Source organism: Carcharodon carcharias, chromosome 7 (genome assembly GCF_017639515.1).
Source record: "Carcharodon carcharias isolate sCarCar2 chromosome 7, sCarCar2.pri, whole genome shotgun sequence".
Taxonomy (NCBI): Eukaryota; Metazoa; Chordata; class Chondrichthyes; order Lamniformes; family Lamnidae; genus Carcharodon; species Carcharodon carcharias.
In genome coordinates, this window is record NC_054473.1 from 3,161,469 (window position 1) to 3,182,333 (window position 20,865).

A 20,865-nucleotide genomic window follows, 5' to 3' on the forward strand; every position below is an offset into this window, starting at 1 on the left:
GTACCACACGGTGAGGTTGTAATCAGCACCGTACCACACGGCGGGAGTATAATCAGCACCGTACCACACGGTGAGGTTATAATCAGCACCGTACATGACGGCGAGGTTATAATCAGCACTGTACCACACGGTGAGGTTATAATCAGCACCGTACCACACGGCGGGAGTATATTCAGCACCGTACCTCACGGCGGGATTTTAATCAGCACCATACCACCCGGTGAGGTTATAATCAGCACCGTACCACACGGCGGGGTTATAGTCAGCACCGTACCACACGGCGAGGTTATAATCAGCACCGTACCACACGGCGGGAGTATAATCAGCACCGTACCACACGGCGAGGTAATAATCAGCACCGTAGCACACGGCGGGTTTATAATCAGCACCGTAACACACGGCGGGAGTATAAGCAGCACCATACCACACGGCAGGAGTATAATCAGCACCGTACCACACGGCGGGGTTATAATCAGCACCGTAACATACGGCGGGAGTATAATCAGCACCATACCACACGGCAGGAGTATAATCAGCACCGTACCACACGGCGGGCGTATAATCAGCACCGTACCACACGGCGGGGTTATAATCAGCACCGTAACACACGGCGGGAGTATAAGCAGCACCATACCACACGGCAGGAGTATAATCAGCACCGTACCACACGGCGGGAGTATAATCAGCACCGTACCATACGGCGGCATTATAATCAGCACCGTACCACACGGCGGAAGTATAATCAGCAACGTACCACACGGCGGGAGTATAATCAGCACCGTACCACACGGCGGGAGTACAATCAGCACCGTACCACACGGCGAGGTTATAATGAGCACCGTACTACACGGCGGGATTATAATCAGCACCGTACCACACGGCGGGAGTTTAATCAGCACCGTACCACACGGCGGGAGTATAATCAGCACCGTACTACACGGTGAGGTTGTAATCAGCACCGTACCACACGGCGGGAGTATAATCAGCACCGTACCACACGGCGGGGTTATAATCAGCACCGTACCACACGGCGAGGTTATAATCAGCACCGTACCACACGGCGGGGTTATAATCAGCATCATACCACACGGCGGGAGTATAATCAGCACCGTACCTCACGGCGGGATTTTAATCAGCACCATACCACCCGGTGAGGTTATAACAGCACCGTACGACACGGCGGGAGTATAATCAGCACCGTACCACACGGCGGGGTTGTAAGCATCACCGTACCACACGGCGAGGTTATAATCAGCACCGTACCACACGGCGGGAGTATAATCAGCACCGTACCACACGGCGGGAGTATAATCAGCACCGTACCACACGGCAGAGTATAATCAGCACCGTACCGTACGGCGGGAGTATAAGCAGCACCATACCACACGGCAGGAGTATAATCAGCACCGTACCACACGGCGGGGTATAATCAGCACCGTAACACACGGCGGGAGTATAAGCAGCACCATACCACACGGCAGGAGTATAATCAGCACCGTACCACACGGCGGGCGTATAATCAGCACCGTACCACACGGCGGGGTTATAATCAGCACCGTAACACACGGCGGGAGTATAAGCAGCACCATACCACACGGCAGGAGTATAATCAGCACCGTACCACACGGCGGGAGTATAATCAGCACCGTACCACACGGCGGGGTTATAATCAGCACCGTACCACACGGCGGAAGTATAATCAGCACCGTACCACACGGCGGAAGTATAATCAGCAACGTACCACACGGCGGGAGTATAATCAGCACCGTACCACACGGCGGGAGTACAATCAGCACCGTACCACACGGCGAGGTTATAATGAGCACCGTACTACACGGCGGGATTATAATCAGCACCGTACCACACGGCAAGGTTATAATCAGCACCGTACCATACGGTGAGGTTATAACCAGCACCGTACCACATGGCGAGAGTATAATCAGCACCGTACCACACGGCGGGAGTATAATCACCACCGTACCACCCGGCGGGAGTATAGTCAGCACTGTACCACACGGCGGGGTTATAATCAGCACCTTACCACACGGTGAGTTTATAATCAGCACCTTACCACACGGCGGGAGTATAATCAGCACCGTACCACACGGCGAGGTTATAATCAGCACCTTACCACACGGTGAGCTTATAATCAGCACCGTACCACACGGCTGGATTATAATCAGCACCGTACCACGCGGCGGGAGTATAATCAGCACCGTACCAAACGGCGGGAGTATAATCAGCACCGTACCACACGGTGAGGTTGTATTTAGCACCGTACCACACGGCGGGAGTATAATCAGCACCGTACCACACGGCGGGAGTATAATCAGCACCGTACCACACGGCGAGGTTATAATCAGCACCGTACCACACGGCGGGAGTAAAATCAGCACCGTACCACACGGCGGGGTTATAATCAGCACCGTACCACACGGCGGGAGTATAATCAGCACCGTACCACACGGCGGGAGTATAATCAGCAACGTACCACACGGCGGGGTTATATTCAGCACCGTACCACACGGCGAGGTTATAATCAGCACCGTGCCACACGGCGGGAGTATAATCAGCACCGTAACACACGGCGGCTATATAATCAGCAAAGTACGACACGGCGGGGTTATATTCAGCACCGTACCGCACGGCGGGAGTATAATCAGCACCGTACTACACGGTGAGGTTATAATCAGCACCGTACAACACGGAGGTATAATCAGCACCGTGCCACACGGCGAGGTTATAATCAGCACCGTAACACACGGCGGGTGTATAAGCAGCACCGTACCACATGCAGGAGTATAATCAGCACTGTACCACACGGTGGGAGTATAATCAGCACCGTACCATACGGCGGCTTTATAATCAGCACCTTACCACACGGCGAGGTTATAATCAGCACCGTACTAGACGGCGGGAGTATAATCAGCACCGTACCACACAGCGAGGTTATAATCAGCACCGTACCACACGGTGAGGTTATAATCAGCACCGTACCACACGGCGGGAGTATAATCAGCACCGTACCACACGGCGGGAGTATAATCAGCACCGTACCACCCGGCGGGAGTATAGTCAGCACCGTACCACACGGCGGGGTTATAATCAGCACCGTACCACACGGCGGGAGTATAATCATCACCGTACCACACGGCGAGGTTATAATCAGCACCGTACCACACGGTGAGGTTATAATCAGCACCGTACCACTCGGCGGGAGTATAATCAGCACCGTAGCACACGGCGGGAGTATAATCAGCACCGTACCACACAGGAGTATAATCAGCACCATACCACACGGCGGGAGTATAATCAGCACCGTACCACACGGCGCGGTTATAATGAGCACCATACCACACGGCGGGTTTATAATCAGCACCATACCACACGGCGAGGTTATAATAAGCACCATACCACACGGCGGGAGTATAATCAGCACCGTACCACACAGGAGTATAATCAGCACCGTACCACACGGCGGGAGTATAATCAGCACCGTACCACACGGCGCGGTTATAATCAGCACCATACCTCACGGCGGGTTTATCATCAGCACCATACCACACGGCGGGAGTATAATCAGCACCGTACCACACAGGAGTATAATCAGCACCGTACCACACGGCGGGAGTATAATCAGCACCATACCACACGACGGGTTTATAATCAGCACAGTACCAAACGGCGGGGTTATATTCAGCACCGTACCACACGGCGGGAGTATAATCAGCACGGTACTACACGGTGAGGATATAATCAACTCCGTACCACACGGCGGGAGTATAATCAGCACCGTACCACACGGTGAGGTTATAATCAGCACTGTACCACACGGCGGGAGTATAATCAGCACCGTACCGCACGGCGGGAGTATAATCAGCACCGTACTACACGGTCAGGTTATAATCAGCACCGTACCACACGGCGGGGTTGTAATCAGCACCGTACATCACGGAAGTATAATCAGCACCGTACCACCCGGCGAGGTTATAATCAGCACGGTACGACACGGCGGGGTTGTAATCAGCACCGTACCTCACGGCGAGGTTATAATCAGCACCGTAGCACACGGCGGGAGTATAATCAGCACCGTACCACACGGCGGGAGTATAATCAGCACCGTACCACACGGCGGGGTTATAATCAGCACCGTAACACACGGCGGGAGTATAAGCAGCACCGTACCACACGGGAGGAGTATAATCAGAAATGTACAACACGGCAGGAGTATAATCAGCACCGTACCACACGGCGGGAGTATAATCAGCACCGTACCATACGGCAGCATTATAATCAGCACCTTACCACACGGCGGGAGTATAATCAGCACCGTACCACACGGCGGGAGTACAATCAGCACCGTATCACACGGCGAGGTTATAATCAGCACCGTACTAGACGGCGGGAGTATAATCAGCACCGTACCACACGGCGGGAGTATAATCAGCACCGTACCACACTGGATTATAATCAGCACCGTACCACACGGCGGGAGTATAATCAGCACCGTACCACACGGCGCGGTTATAATGAGCACCATACCACACGGCGGGAGTATAATCAGCACCGTACCAAACGGCGGGAGTATAATCAGCACCGTAGCACACGTTGAGGTTATAATCAGCACCGTACCACACGGCGGGAGTATAATTAGCACCGTACCGCACGGCGGGGTTATAATCAGCACCGTACTACACGGCGAGGTTATAATCAGCACCGTACCACATGGCGGGTGTATAATCAGCACTGTACCACACGGCGGGAGTATAATCAGCACCGTACCACACGGCGGGAGTATAATCAGCACCGTACCACACGGCGGGGTTATAATAAGCACCGTGCCTCACGGCGGGAGTATAATCAGCACCGTACCACACGGCGGGAGTATAATCAACACGGTACCACATGGCAGGAGTATAATCAGCACCGTACCACACGGCGGGAGTATAATCAGCACCGTACCACACGGTGGTGTTATAATCAGCACCGTAACACACGGCGGTGTTATAATCAGCACCGTACCACACGGCGGTGTTATAATCAGCACCGTACCACACGGCGGGAGTATAATCAGCACCATACCACACGGTGAGGCTATAATCAGCACCGTACCACACGGCGGGAATATAATCAGCACCGTACCACACGGCGGGTGTATAATCAGCAACGTACCACACGGTGAGGTTGTAATCAGCAGCGTACCACATGGCGGGAGTATAATCAGCACCGTACCACACGGCGGGGTTATAATCAGCACCGTACCACACGGCGGGGTTATAATCAGCACCGTACCACACGGTGAGGTTAAAATCAGCACCATACATCACGGCGGGTTTATCATCAGCACCATACACACGGTGGGAGTATAATCAGCACCGTACCACACTGTGAGTTTATAATCAGCACCATACCACACGAGGGGAGTATAGTCAGCACTGTACCACACGGCGGGCGTATAATCAGCACCGTACTACCCGGTGAGGTTATAATCAACACCGTACCACACGGCGGGAGTATAATCAGCACCGTACCACACGGCCGGGTTATAATCAGCACAGTACCAAACGGCGGGGTTATATTCAGCACCGTACCACACGGCGGGAGTATAATCAGCACGGTACTACACGGTGAGGATATAATCAACACCGTACCACACGGCGGGAGTATAATCAGCACCGTACCACACGGTGAGGTTATAATCAGCACTGTACCACACGGCGGGAGTATAATCAGCACCGTACCGCACGGCGGGAGTATAATCAGCACCGTACTACACGGTGAGGTTATAATCAGCACCGTACCACACGGCGGGGTTGTAATCAGCACCGTACATCACGGACGTATAATCAGCACCGTACCACACGGCGAGGTTATAATCAGCACGGTACGACACGGCGGGGTTGTAATCAGCACCGTACCACACGCGAGGTTATAATCAGCACCGTATCACTCGGCGGGAGTATAATCAGCACCGTACTACACGGTGGGAGTATAATCAGCACCGTACCACGCAGCGGGAGTATAATCAGCACCGTACCACACGGTGGGAGTATAATCAGCACCGTACCACGCAGCGGGAGTATAATCAGCACCGTACCACACGGCGGGAGTATAATCAGCACCGTACCTCACGGTGAGTTTATAATCAGCACCGTACCACACGGTGAGGTTATAATCAGCACCGTAGCACACGGCGGGAGTATAATCAGCACCGTACCACACGCTGGGGTTATAATCAGCACCGTAGCACACGGTGAGGTTAAAATCAGCACCGTACCACACGGCGGGAGTATAATTAGCACCGTACCACACGGCGGGGTTATAATCAGCACCCTACCACACAGCAAGGTTATAATCAGCACTGTACCACACGGCGGGAGTATAATCAGCACCGTACCACACAGGAGTATAATCAGCATCGTACCACCCGGCCGGAGTATAATTAGCACCGTACCACACGGCGGGAGTATAATCAGCACCGTACCACACGGCGGGAGTATAATCAGCACCGTACCACACGGCGGGAATAAAATCAGCACTGTACCACACGGTGGGAGTATTATCAGCACCGTAGCACAGGGTGAGGTTATAATTAGCACAGTACCACACGGCGGGGTTATATTCGGCACCGTATCACACGGCGAGGTTATAATCAGCACCGTACCACTCGGCGGGATTATAATCAGCACCGTACCAGACAGGAGTATAATCAGCATCGTACCACACGCCGGGAGTATTATCAGCACTGTACCACACGGTGAGGTTATAATCAGCACCGTACCACACGGCGGGAGTATAATCAGCAGCGTACGACACGGCGGGGGTATAATCAGCACCGTACCACACAGCGAGGTTATAATCAGCTCAGTACCACACGGCGGGGTTATAATCAGCACCGTAACACACGGCGGGGTTTTAATCAGCACCGTACCACACGGCGGGGTTATAATCAGCACCGTAACACACGGCGGGGATTTAATCAGCACCGTACCACACGGCGAGGTTATAATCAGCACTGTGCCACACGGCGGGAGTATAATCAGCTGCGTACCACACAGGAGTATAATCAGCATCGTACCACACGGCCGGAGTATAATCACCACCGTACCACACAGCGGGAGTATAATCAGCACCGTACCACACGGCAGGAGAATAATCAGCACTGTACCACACGGCGGGAGTATAATCAGCACAGTAGCACACGGTGAGGTTATAATTAGCACCGTACCACAAGGCGGGGTTATAATCGGCACCGTATCGCACGGCGAGGTTATAATCAGCACCGTATCACTCGGCGGGAGTATAATCAGCACCGTACCAGACAGGAGTATAATCAGCATCTTACCACATGCCGGGAGTATAATCAGCACCGTACCACAAGGCGGGACTATAATCAGCACCGTACCACACGGTGGGAGTATAATCAGCACCGTACCACGCAGCGGGAGTATAATCAGCACCGTACCACACGGCGGGAGTATAATCAGCACCGTACCTCACGGTGAGTTTATAATCAGCACCGTACCACACGGTGAGGTTATAATCAGCACCGTAGCACACGGCGGGAGTATAATCAGCACCGTACCACACGCTGGGGTTATAATCAGCACCGTAGCACACGGTGAGGTTAAAATCAGCACCGTACCACACGGCGGGAGTATAATTAGCACCGTACCACACGGCGGGGTTATAATCAGCACCCTACCACACGGCGAGGTTATAATCAGCACCGTACCACACGACGGGAGTATAATCAGCACCGTACCACACGGCGGGATTATAATCAGCACCGTACCACACGGCGAGGTTATAATCAGCACCGTACCACACGGCGGGAGTATAATCAGCACCGTACCACACGGTGAGGTTATAATCAGCACCGTACCACAGCGGCGGGAGTATAATCAGCACCGTACCACACGGCAGGAGTATAATCAGCACGGTACCACACGGCGGGAGTATAGTCAGCACCGTACCACACGGCGGTGTTATAATCAGCACCGTACCACACGGCGGGAGTATAATCAGCACCGTAGCACACGGTGAGGTTATAATCAGCACCGTACCACACGGCGGCAGTATAATCAGCACCGTACCACACAGGAGTATAATCAGCATCGTACCACCCGGCGGGAGTATAATCAGCACCGTACCACACGGCGGGGTTATAATCAGCACCGTACCACACGGCGGGAGTATAATCAGCAACGTACCACACGGCGGGTTTAAAATCAGCACCATACCACACGGCAGGGTTATAATCAGCACCGTACCACACGGCGGGTTTATAATCAGCACCTTACCACACGACGGGAGTATAATCAGCACCGTACCACACTGTGAGTTTATAATCAGCACCGTACCACACGGCGGGAGTATAGTCAGCACCGTACTACACGGCGGGAGTATAATCAGCACCGTACCACACGGCGGGAGTATAATCAGCACCGTACCACACGGCCGGGTTATAATCAGCACAGTACCACAAGGCGGGGTTATATTCAGCACCGTACCACACGGCGGGAGTATAATCAGCACCGTACTACACGGTGAGGTTATAATCAGCACCGTACCACACGGCGGGAGTATAATCAGCACCGTAGGACACGGCGGGAGTATAATCAGCACCGTAGCACACGGTGAGGTTATTATCAGCACCGTACCACACGGCGGGAGTATAATCAGCACCATACCACATGGCGGGAGTAAATCAGCACCGTACCACACGGCGTCTTTATAATCAGCACCATACCACACGGCGGGGTTATAATCAGCACCGTACCACACGGCGGGAGTATAATAAGCACCGTACCACACTGTGAGGTTATAATCAGCACCGTACCACACGGCGGGAGTATAATCAGCACCGTACGACACAGCGGGAGTATAATCAGCACCGTACCGCACAGTGAGGTGGTAATCAGCACCGTACCACACGGCGGGAGTATAATCAGCACCGTACCACACGGCGGGAGTATAATCAGCAGCGTACCACACAGGAGTATAATCAGCATCGTACCACACCGCGGGAGTATAATCAGCACCGTACCACACGGCGGGAGTATAATCAGCACCGTACGACCCGGCGGGGTTATAATCAGCACCGTATAACACGGCGGGAGTATACTCAGCACCATACCACATGGCGGGAGTATAATCAGCACCGTACCACACAGCGGGAGTATAATCAGCACCGTACCATACGGCGGGAGTATAATCATCACCGTACCATACGGCGGGAGTATAATCAGCACCGTACCACACGGCGGGAGTATAATTAGCACCGTACCAAACATCGGGAGTATAATCAGCACCCTACCACACTGCGGGAGTATAATCAGCACCGTACCGCACGGCGAGGTTATAATTAGCACCGTACCACACGGCGGGAGCATAATCAGCACCGTACCACACGGCGGGGTTATAATCAGCACCGTCCCACACGGTGAGGTCATAATCAGCACCGTACCACACGGCTGGAGTATAATCAGCACCGTACCACACGGCGAGAGTATAAGCAGCACCGTACCACACGGGAGTATAATCAGCACCGTAACACACGGTGAGGTTATAATCAGCACAGTACCACACGGCGGGAGTATAATTAGCACCGTACCACACGGCGGGAGTATAATCAGCACCGTACCACACCGTGATTTTATAATCAGCACCGTACCACACGGCGAGTTTATAATCAGCACCGTCCCACACGGTGAGGTTATAATCAGCACCGTACCACACGGCGGGAGTATAATCAGCACCGTACCACACGGTGAGGATATAATCAGCACCGTACCACACGGCGGGAGTATAATCAGCACCGTACCACACGGCGAGAGTATAATTAGCACTGTACCACACGGTGAGGTTGTAATCAGCACTGTACCACACGGCGGGGTTATAGTCAGCACCGTACCACACGGCAAGGTTATAATCAGCACCTTACCACACGGCGGGAGTATAATCAGCACCGTACCACACGGCGGGAGTATAATCAGCACCGTACCACACGGCGGGAGTATAATCAGCACCGTACCACACGGTGAGGTTATAATCAGCACCGTACCACACGGCGGGAGTATTATTAGCACCGTACCACACAGCGGGGTTATAATCAGCACCGTACCACACGGCGAGTTTATAATCAGCACCGTACCACACGGCGGGAGTATAATCAGCACCGTACCACATGGCGGGAGTATAATCAGCACCGTACCACACGGCGGTAGTATAATCAGCACCGTACCATACAGCGGGAGTATAGTCAGCACCCTACCACACGGCGGGAGTATAATCAGCACAGTACCACACGGCGGGAGTATAATCAGCACCGTACCACACGGCGGGAGTATAATCAGCACCGTACCATACGGCGGGACTTTAATCAGCACCGTACCGCACGGCGGGAGTATAATCAGCACCGTACCACACGGCGGGAGTATAATCAGCACAGTACCACACTGCGGGAGTATAATCAGCACCTTACCAAATGGCGAGGTTATAATCAGCACCGTACCACACGGCGGGAGAATAAACTGCACCGTACCACACGGCAGGAGTATAATCAGCACCGTACCACACGGTGAGGTTATAATCAGCACCGTACCACACGGCGGGAGTATAATCAGCACCGTACCACACGGTGAGGTTATAATCAGCACCTTACCACATGGTGAGGTTATAATCAGCACCGAACCACACTGTGAGGTTATAATCAGCACGGTACCACACGGCGGGTGTATAATTAGCACCGTACCACACGGCGGGAGTATAATCAGCACCGTACCACACGGTGAGGTTATAATCAGCACCGTACCACACGGTGAGGTTATAATCAGCACCGTACCACACGGTGAGTTTATAATCAGCACGGTACCACACGGCGGGTGTATAATTAGCACCGTACCACACGGCGGGAGTATAATCAGCACCGTACCACACGGTGAGGTTAAAATCAGCACCGTACCACATGGCGGAAGTATAATCAGCACCGTACCACACGGCGGGAGTATAATCAGCACCGTACCACACGGTGAGGTTATAATCAGCACCGTACCACACGGTGAGGTTATAATCAGCACCGTACCACACGGCGGGGTTATAATCAGCACCGTACCACACGGTGAGGTTATAATCAGCACCGTACCACACTGTGACGTTATAATCAGCACCGTACCACACGGCAGCCAAGATTCATTGACAAAAAACATGAACTTTTAATAACTGAATCAATGCCAGGATTTTACCTTTTCCAACAGACTCCGAAATGTTTCTAAATTGTCCTAGAGTTTGATTTAAAACTTTGCTGCAGGTACTTGATTCTCTTGAGATTGGGTCAGCTGTTTCCCTGGGAGCCTCCCTTCCAGATCCGACAAACATGGGAAGTAGCATTGATAAAATATATTCTGCAGTGTGCACTGTAAACCTGAAACAACCTTTAGTGCTATAACTCCTGACCTGAAAATCACCTGTAGGTAACAAATCAACCCTAACAGATCAACTTGGTCTGGTCAATGGGCCAGACCAGGTGCAAAGTCGGGGGCTTTGGTGAAAAAGATTTTCAAGATACGGGTTAGCTTCAGGATTCGATCAGAAGACAGAGGCTGAACAGTGAGTACTGCTGTACTCAGTGGGTCTGATTGCCGATGACAAAATTGTGAGGTAAGGAATAAATTGATTTTCCAGTAAGTTTGAAGATGTTCTGAAATCCTTTGTTACCTATTTTAATTTAAAAAGTAATAAAATTGTAGAGCACACAAAATTTGATGAGTGCGTCCCGCAGTTGAATCTTTCATAAACCAATGTCCTGATTGGCTGAAGGCTGGGGCTACAGTGACCTGAAGCCAGACCTCATACAAGACTGGATAGTAGTTGGAGCGTTTGATGATGCCCTTTCGGACATACTGCAGTCAAAAGAAGATCTGACCCTAAAAAGGCCATCCAAATAGTCAGGCAGGCTGAAATTTGCCAACAACAGCAGTTCATTTTACATGGCAAGTTTAAGCCCCGGTATAGAGAAACCCCAACAACCCAGCTCAAAAAGCAAAAAAAGGCCACAGAGACTCCAGGCTGAGGAAGACAAACCCAAACAGGCCACACCTTGGTGGGAGACCATGTCAGCGCTGTGGAGCCAAAAGTCCTAACAGGTGAGAGTGATGTCCAGCAATCTCTGCCCAATGTTTCAACTACAAACGCTGGGACACTTTGGAAAGTTGTGAAAGAGTAAGACATTGGGTTGTGCAGAGGATCCTGACAGAGTCCGTGAGATTGAGGTACCACAGCAGCAAGAAGCCCAACTGTGCTCTTGGGTGAAATCAAGGATCCTGGATTCTCCTTTTGGAATGCTGACATCTCTGCACCTCACCAATTTCAAATTGGCCACAGGAGCCAGTGCTAAGGTCATCTCGGATTAGCAACTGTGGCTGAAAGACCTCTGGCCATGGATGGCAGCCACACCACTGTATGGCCCTGAAGGGAGCCAACTTCCATCATAGGCAAGATCCTAGAACCTCTCCAGTGCGGAGACAAGCAAATATCCGGGTTTTATACGTCACCTGCAACCAATCCTTTTCTCTCTTAAGCAGGAATGCCTCTGTTGCCCTTAATGTTCTCAAAATGGCAGGAGACATCCAAACAAGCTCCATTGTCAACTCCATGGAGCTGTAAGGTCCTGAGAGGTCCACCAGTGAGGAGGCTTTTGCCTGGGACTTCAGCTCTGAATTGTCTTCACTCTTTATAGGGCCAGCTTGTCCAACTCCCTTGCAGGAGACAGAAGCTCCTCTTTGGTCAGAGTAGCCAAACCACCAGATAAGCACCACCGCACTTCAACTGTCAGACACACATGAGAATGACCAGCAACAGAACGATGAGCCCCAAGCACAGGTTGCTGTCACTCAACAGAGCTGCAATTTCCAGCAGAATCATACAGCAGCAAGGTAATGCTGCAGCAGGAGAATAGCAGCCCTTACCTCAGCAGAGCAAACGTCAGTGAGTTACAAGGGAACAGGAAAGGACAGAGTGAGATGATGAAAGCCAACCTGCAGGCTGAACTCATGGAGGAGGAACATTCAAACAGAATGGAGACACTTCTGTGTGTAAGTCAGCATAGAGTGAGCTCATAGTCTGGGCTATACCTTGTATATTTTTTTACCAATAAACACTACTGTTCAATCTTACAGGCCTCTGAACCTCTTTGTGAGACTAACTAAACAAACCCTTACAATGCACACCCCTCATGATTTTGAATATCTCTATCAAATCTCCTCTAAGTCTTCTCTTCTTCAAGGAGAACAGTCCAAACTTCTCCAATCTGTATTCGCAACTGAAGTTACTCATCCTGGGAACCACTCTCATGAATGTTTTCTGCACTCACTCCAATGCCACTAAAGTTCTGCATCAGGAGCCATGGTTACTATTGCACAGTAATCCCAGTGCCCATTTTTGGTAGTGGGATTCCAGGTGTTGGAGTTCCCTGTATTTGGACCTGCTTTCTGATTTCTGGCTGTGGGAAAGCTGGGTCAATCCAAGGGTTGATGCATTGGGTGACCAGTAGAGAGGTGGGGCCTGTCAGGGTTGACATTTCAGGTGATGGACCAATGGGTAGGAGTGTCGGGGGCAATTGGAGACAAGGGATCATGTGACGAAACCTCCAGGAATACATCCAAAAGCAAAATACTGCAGGTACTGAAAACCTAAAATAGAAACAGAAAATGCTGGAAATAGTCAATGGGTCAGACAGCGTCTGTGGAGAGAGAAAGATTTAACCTTTCAGGTTGTGCTGAGCTTTGATCAGAACTCTGAGTTGGCAACCAACAAAAATTTGATGGACATGAGTGAGAATAACAATTCAATCAGGAGACTGGATAATCAGAGCAAATATTGCAGTGTAATTAAATTCATCATAATCATTGGCTATACAATCTAAACATCCACAGTTACTGAGAGACAATAAAACAGACACATTGTACACAACAAACACACAACACAATGCCCGGGTGTAACACTCACTGTCCAATCATTAACAAAATACTTGGTGGTGCAAGAATTATTTAATCAACAATTGACAGCAATTTTCAGGAGATTGTCGATGGTTTCTGTATGACCTGGAGGGGGTGGGGGTGGAAGAGGCTGATCCTGAGAGGGTGAGGGGGTGGGTGAGAGTGGGGGAATGATTAGGAGAAGAAGAGGGGGATGGGGGGGAATGATTGGGAGGGGGGAGGGGGGTGGGGGTGGGAGTGGTGTCAGTGCCAGGAACATGCCTACCTCTCCTGGCTCCACATTTAGTGAAGTAGCTGATTGGTGTGGCTGGATTAGGCTGTGTGAACACAAGCGAGGTGCAGGTGTAGAGGTCTAACTCCTGTTTCAGTGCTTGGGGGTGAGTGGTAGGGGAGTGGTTGTTGATGTCCTCTTTTGGTCCCAGCCCCGAAATGCTGGATCACACCTTACCAACTCGGAATGTGTGCACTCCACCAGCCATATTGGCAGCTTCTGGGCTGACAGGCTGAATGTTGCTTTAGAATCACGTTTAGATTGTGGATTCCATCCACTCAGCTAGCTCTCAGCAGCCAGCAACACACACCCAGCCAGCCTCTGACATTCCACCCTCTGGAAAGTTCAACTCAACCAAAACTCTCTCAGCTTTGTCCTAACTCGCACCAAGTCCCATTCCCCTGTCAATCTCTGCTCACTGACCTACACTGGCTCCTGGCCTAGCAAGACCTGCATTTGTAAAACTCTCATCCTTGTTTTCAAATCCCTCCAAGGCCTCACCCCTCCCTATCTCTGTAACCTCCTCCAGCCCCTACAACCCTCCCTATCTCTGTAACGTCCTCCAGCCCCATAAACCTCCCTATCTCTGTAAACTCCTCCAGCCCCTACAACCCTCCCTATCTCTGTAACCTCCTCCAGCCCCTACAACCCTCCCTATCTCTGTAACGTCCTCCAGCCCCATAAACCTCCCTATCTCTGTAACCTCCTCCAGCCCCTACAACCCTCCCTATCTCTGTAACCTCCTCCAGCCCCTACAACCCTCCCTATCTCTGTTACCTCCTCCAGCCCCTACAACCCTCCCTATCTCTGTAACCTCCTCCAGCCCCTACAACCCTCCCTATCTCTGTAACCTCCTCCAGCCCCTACACCCCTCCCTATCTCTGTAACCTCCTCCAGCCCCTACACCCCTCCCTATCTCTGTAACGTCCTCCAGCCCCACAACCCTCCCTATCTCTGTAACCTCCTCTAGCCTCACAACCCTCCCTATCTCTGAAACCTCCTCCAGCCCCTACACCCTCCCTATTTCTGTAACCTCCTCCAGCCCCACAACCCTCCCTATCTCTGTAACCTCCTCCAGCCCCACAACCCTCCGAGATCTCTGTGCTCCTCTGATTCTGGCCTCTTGACCATACCTGGTTTTAATCGCTCCACCCCTGGTGGCCGTGCCTTCAGCTGCCTGAGTTCTGGGCTCTGGAATTCCCTCCCTAAACCCCCCCCCCACCTCTTTTCCTCGCTTTCCTCCTTCAAGGCCTGGCCCTTCCCTATCTCTTTGATTAACTGTTTGGTCACCTATCTGACATTTTCCTTATGTGACTCAGGGTCAAACTCTCTTTGATAATCCTGCCTGAGAAGCACCTTTTGGGATAGAATGTTCCGGTAATGCCAGCACGTGTGGGAGAGCAGTGAAGCTTCTATCTGATGCAGTAACTCACTGCCTGTTGCTGGTACTGAGGCTGATGGCAGGGAAGTGGGGGCCAAGGGGCTTAACTCATCCTCATAGACTCACTTCTCCTTCTAAGGTGAAAGGGTAAGGGTCCGGCCCACGAAACATCAAAAGGGTGGAGACCTGAGGCCCACGGGACAAACCCCAGAGTGGGGGAGTTGTTGTCTGGCTGTGGGGATGGTGTGGATATGTGGATGGATGTGGGGGTGGACAGTGGGGAAGGATAGGAGTGAGTGTGGGGTGGCTGTGGGCTGGTGTGGCGTTCTTGGGAGGTGTGGGCTGAGTATGCGATATTGGGCAAATATAGGGTATGGGCAGGTATGGGTTATGGGGTGGGTATGGGGTGGGTACAGGGTGGGTACAGGGTGGGTATGGGATATAGGGTGGGTATGGGAGGGTGTGGGGTATGGGGCAGGTAAAGAGCATGAGGTATGGGATAGGCATGGGATATGGGGTGGGTATCAGGTGGGTATGGGGTAGATATGGGGTGGGTATGCAATGGGTATGGGGTGGGTACAGGGTGGGTATGGGACATGGGGTTTGGTGTGGGTATGGGACATGGGGTATGGGGTGGGTATGGGGTGGGTACAGGGTGGGTATGGGGTGGGTATGGGACATGGGGTACAGGGTGGGTATGCGGTGATAAGGGGTGGGTACAGAGTGGGTCTGGGGTATGGGGTGGGTATGGAGTATGGGGTGGGTATGGGGTGGGTACAGGACATGGGGTATGGGGTGGGTATGGGGTGGGTATGGGGTATGGGGTGGGTATGGGGTGGGTACAGGGTGGGTATGGGGTGGGTACAGGGTGGGTACAGGGTGGGTATGAGGTGGGTACGGGGTGGGTACAGGGTGGGTATGGGGTGGGTACTGGGTGGGTATGGGACATGGGATATGGGGTGGGTATGGGACATGGGGTACATGGTGGGTACAGGGTGGGTACAGGGTGGGTATGGGGTATGGGGCGGGTATAGGGTGGGTATGGGGTGGGTATGGGGTGGGTACGGGGTGGGTACAGGGTGGGTATGGGACATGGGGTGGGTACAGGGTGGGTACAGGGTGGGTTTGGGGTGGGTACGGGGTGGGTACAGGGTGGGTGTGGGGTGGGTATGGGGTGGGTATGGGACATGGGGTATGCAGTGGATATGGGGTGGGTATGGGGTGGGTATGGGACATGGGATATGGGGTGGGTATGGAACATGGGGTACAGGGTGGGTACGGGGTGGGTACAGGGTGGGTATGGGGTATGGGGTGGGTACAGAGTGGGTACGGGGTGGGTATGGGGTGGGAAGGGGTGGGTATGGGGTGGGTTTGGGGTGGGGTCGGTGTGGGTATGGGACATGGGATATGGGGTGGGTATGGGACATGGGGTACAGGGTGGGTACAGGATGGGTACAGGGTGGGTATGGGATGTTTGTGGGTGCTCTATCAGTACTCGGCCAGTTTGGGAATCTCACTCCCTAGGATCTCCCCCTTCCCTTTGCCACATTCTGGAATTTACTTCCAGATTTCCCTTGTTTCCATCTCCCTTGTTTATTTTGCTTTAACTATTTAAATCTCCGCTGAACGATGCTGCTATTTCTTTACTTGTCTCATTCCCACCTTCTTTTCACACTCCTGCTCTCCACTCTCTGTCTTTCGTTCTTTCCTCAGCTTCTTTCCCAAGGCTAGTTTGTAAATCATTAAAACCGATTTTTCCCCAATCATTTGCTTTTGGAGATGACACAAGAAGTGAATGGAATTGGCTTTAACTGGCATCACTGAGCTGGCACCTGGGTCAGCAGCTACCTCGCCATGGTTATCTGGCCAGCTCGTTGACCACATCAGGCCATGGATCAGGCACCCACAATGGGGGTGTGGGTAAGGGGGGGTGGGGGGGGTGTGGTTGTTTAAGTTGATATTTAAAGGGGGGAAATTTGTAGATTTCTAGGAGTTTGCAAATCTCCTGCTCTAGGTTAGGAAAAAACCCAATGCACAATAGCACCAGTTGCTCTAGTTTCAGAAATTGGACACTTTGGAGGGCGATGCCAATAGCGTGACATGTGCCACATGGAGCGTGACACACGGATTGTGAAATGTGGAGCTGAATTATAGGAGGTGCTGATGTCCCTGGGGGTAACCTTCCCACAGAAAGAATGTCCGTCCTGCAATCATTTAACAACCAATTGGCTGTTAATAAGTTGGAGGATTACCATCCATCAGGGACAGGAAGTCCCGCCTCAAAGATTTGCCAGCCAATCAGAGGCAAGGCCATAGAGAGAGGATGAAATAGAGGAGCAGGGACATTCTATACATCACATCCTGAAGGAAGACATTGAGAACTCGTCAGAGTAGTATCCTAGTTGGAGGGGGATGTGATTGAAGAATTGATGGGAAATGGGCCAACAACTGAAGTAAATTTCTATCAATATCCATTCAAATATCAGACCCTCAGATTTTGAGAGGTGGATTGTCCATTAAGAACATAATAACCCAACCCAACATAGTCCTGTTCTGGTAAAATATATATTCATAAATTTGATTCCTTATATTGGAACATTTGATGCTGTTTGAGTTGGGATCAGAGTGTGGATGCTGTTTGAGTTGGGATCAGAGTGTGGACGCTGTTTGAGTTGGGATCAGAGTGTGGACGCTGTTTGAGTTGGGATCAGAGTGTGACGCTGTTTGAGTTGGGATCAGAGTATGGATGCTGTTTGAGTTGGGATCAGAGTGTGGATGCTGTTTGAGTTGGGATCAGAGTGTGGATGCTGTTTGAGTTGGGATCAGAGTGTGGATGCTGTTTGAGTTGGGATCAGAGTGTGGACGCTGTTTGAGTTGGGATCAGAGTGTGACGCTGTTTGAGTTGGGATCAGAGTATGGATGCTGTTTGAGTTGGGATCAGAGTGTGGATGCTGTTTGAGTTGGGATCAGAGTGTGGACGCTGTTTGAGTTGGGATCAGAGTGTGGATGCTGTTTGAGTTGGGATCAGAGTGTGGACGCTGTTTGAGTTGGGATCAGAGTGTGGATGCTGTTTGAGTTGGTTCAGACCTTATTTACAGCAATATGTCATCCACTTGTAGAAAGGAAATTAAAACTGGTCCATCCTCAGTGAACATTTGTCTCTTTCTCTTTGAGTCAATTGTATTTTATACATATCAGGATAAAAGAACAAAATGTTAAACAATTATTGCACCTCTACTCTTTACAGATGGTGTGGCATATTTTTGTTGAACAGTCTAAGTCTCTTAGAAAGGGGTGAAGCTGCATCAGTCTTTGGCTCCCTCAGTCAGACATCGGTCAGTGGCATCGCTGCACTCCAACTTCAATTTGCGAGTCTTTCTGGGATTGACCCAGGAGTTGTGTATGATTGTCCCACTGGGCACGGGGTCCACCTGCAGTACCGACACCACCCGCTTCTTCATTTTGCTCTTGAGAACTTTCCGGAGTTTCTGCCTAGTGAAGGCATAGAGGAGTGGGTGGAAGATGGTGGTTCCATAAGCCATCACCAGGAAGCAGATCCTTAGCTTCACCAACCAGTCACTAGGTCCCAGGCACAAAATGAGAAGATTGACGATTGAAATGGGTGCCCAGCAGAGCAGGAAGGTTGAGATGATTATCAAGGACATCCTGAAGACTCGCTTCTGCCGTTCCCGCCTGTCACGGTGCCGTTTCACAGCTCGGCGGAGAGCAATAATGACTGAAACTGAGGCCTGAACTCCCAACGGCAGAGGATTCTGACTGACTGGGGCTGTGCTCAGCCTTTTGGTCTCATACTGGCTGCTGAGGGAACTCGCTGATTTCTTCTTCTTCTTCCTCTTCTTGTTCTTGTTCTTGTTTTTGTGTTTTTGACTCCGTGTGAAGTGTGAGCCAATGCGGATATTCAGGGCTTGGAGTATTCTGGTGTAGGTGACCAACATGACTGTAACTGCCACAAAGAAGCAGGGAATCTGGATGAAGAGGTGGTAGTACATGCCCAGTTCCTTGTGGTACTCATTGACACTAACACAGAGCAGTGTTCGATTCTGCCAGGCAGTACTGTGCAGTGGATCACCAAAGAACTCCACCTCAATGAAGGGGACGAAAAACACCATTAGCGACACGACCCAAACCGACGTTAGCAGCAGGATTGTCCGGCTGGGTGTTAGGACTCTATTGGCTGGTTTCACGGAGATGTCGTACCTGTCGAGGCTTATCACCAGCACATTGACTGCTGTGGCGATGCTGGTAAAGGTGACACAAGCTTCATGGAAGCAACAGATCAGAGCCACGTTTCTCTCCAGAGGAATGAGAACGATTACAATGGTGAATGGGACACACACGAGGCAGATGATGATGTCCAGTACGTGAAGATTCATGGTGACGATATTGCTGACTGAATCTACCAGTTTGGACTGCATGCAGTACAGGATGAGAACAGTGAGGTTACTGCTGAATCCCAGGACAATCTCCAGCATTAGAAAGCTGGTCAGGGAAACCTGGAAGCTCATTGGATACGAGACATACCAGCCCTCGTTCAGAGCAGAGCCATCTGTGGTTTCCAGCACAGTTTCGTAATTATCCAATTCCATGGTTGCGTCCATCCTGAAGTATCAGCATAGTCCCAGAAATGGCAACACTTGTCGTTTCACCTGAAACAGACAGGAAGCAAAGATAATGTTTCAACCAACAACAGGTCAATTCCATCATTACATCATTCAACTTTTGTAATTTCCTCAACTACTGTTCCCATGTACATGAAGGGCTGAGAGAATGTAACACTGCTGTTGTCAAATAGTTTGTCTGCTACACATCCTTCCACAGCTCAGTCGCACTGAGATCCATTGAATTGAATTTCGGGTGTGTGGTGCGGCAGGAAAGCTACTCTCTCCCTATTTCTGTGCCCCTCCCACTCCCAAGTCCAATTTCACTGCTGCTAACTCGCGATGGATCCAGTGTAGCTGCCCAGTGGCGGCTCTCCATATGTGAGGCCAGAGTGAGTGTTGGGACGATGCCAAGGGAGTGCTCACCCCTGCTTGAAAACAATTGGATGGAGAACACCTCAAATTCACCACAATGATACAAAAGGAAATGCCATGGAGTGTAGAAATCTGAAATATCAACAGAAAATGCTGGAAATATTCAGTAGGTCTGTGGGGAGAGAAACATTTCAGGTTGATAATCTTTCATCAGAATGATAC

At 51.3% G+C, this 20,865-nt stretch overlaps 1 protein-coding gene across 1 annotated transcript; it reads right to left on the reverse strand.

The window, feature by feature from the left end:
* Positions 1-18,954: 18,954 nt before the first annotated feature.
* On the reverse strand, positions 18,955-20,268 carry LOC121280463 (G-protein coupled receptor 22-like). The gene has a single exon (XM_041192487.1). It carries the CDS (start codon positions 20,266-20,268, stop codon positions 18,955-18,957), a length of 1,314 nt encoding a protein of 437 aa, XP_041048421.1.
* Positions 20,269-20,865: the final 597 nt, after the last annotated feature.

Excerpts from the sequence above, each read along its gene's own strand:
- LOC121280463 (XM_041192487.1), bottom strand. The coding sequence starts at position 20,268 with ATGGACGCAACCATGGAATTGGATAATTACGAAACTGTGCTGGAAACC.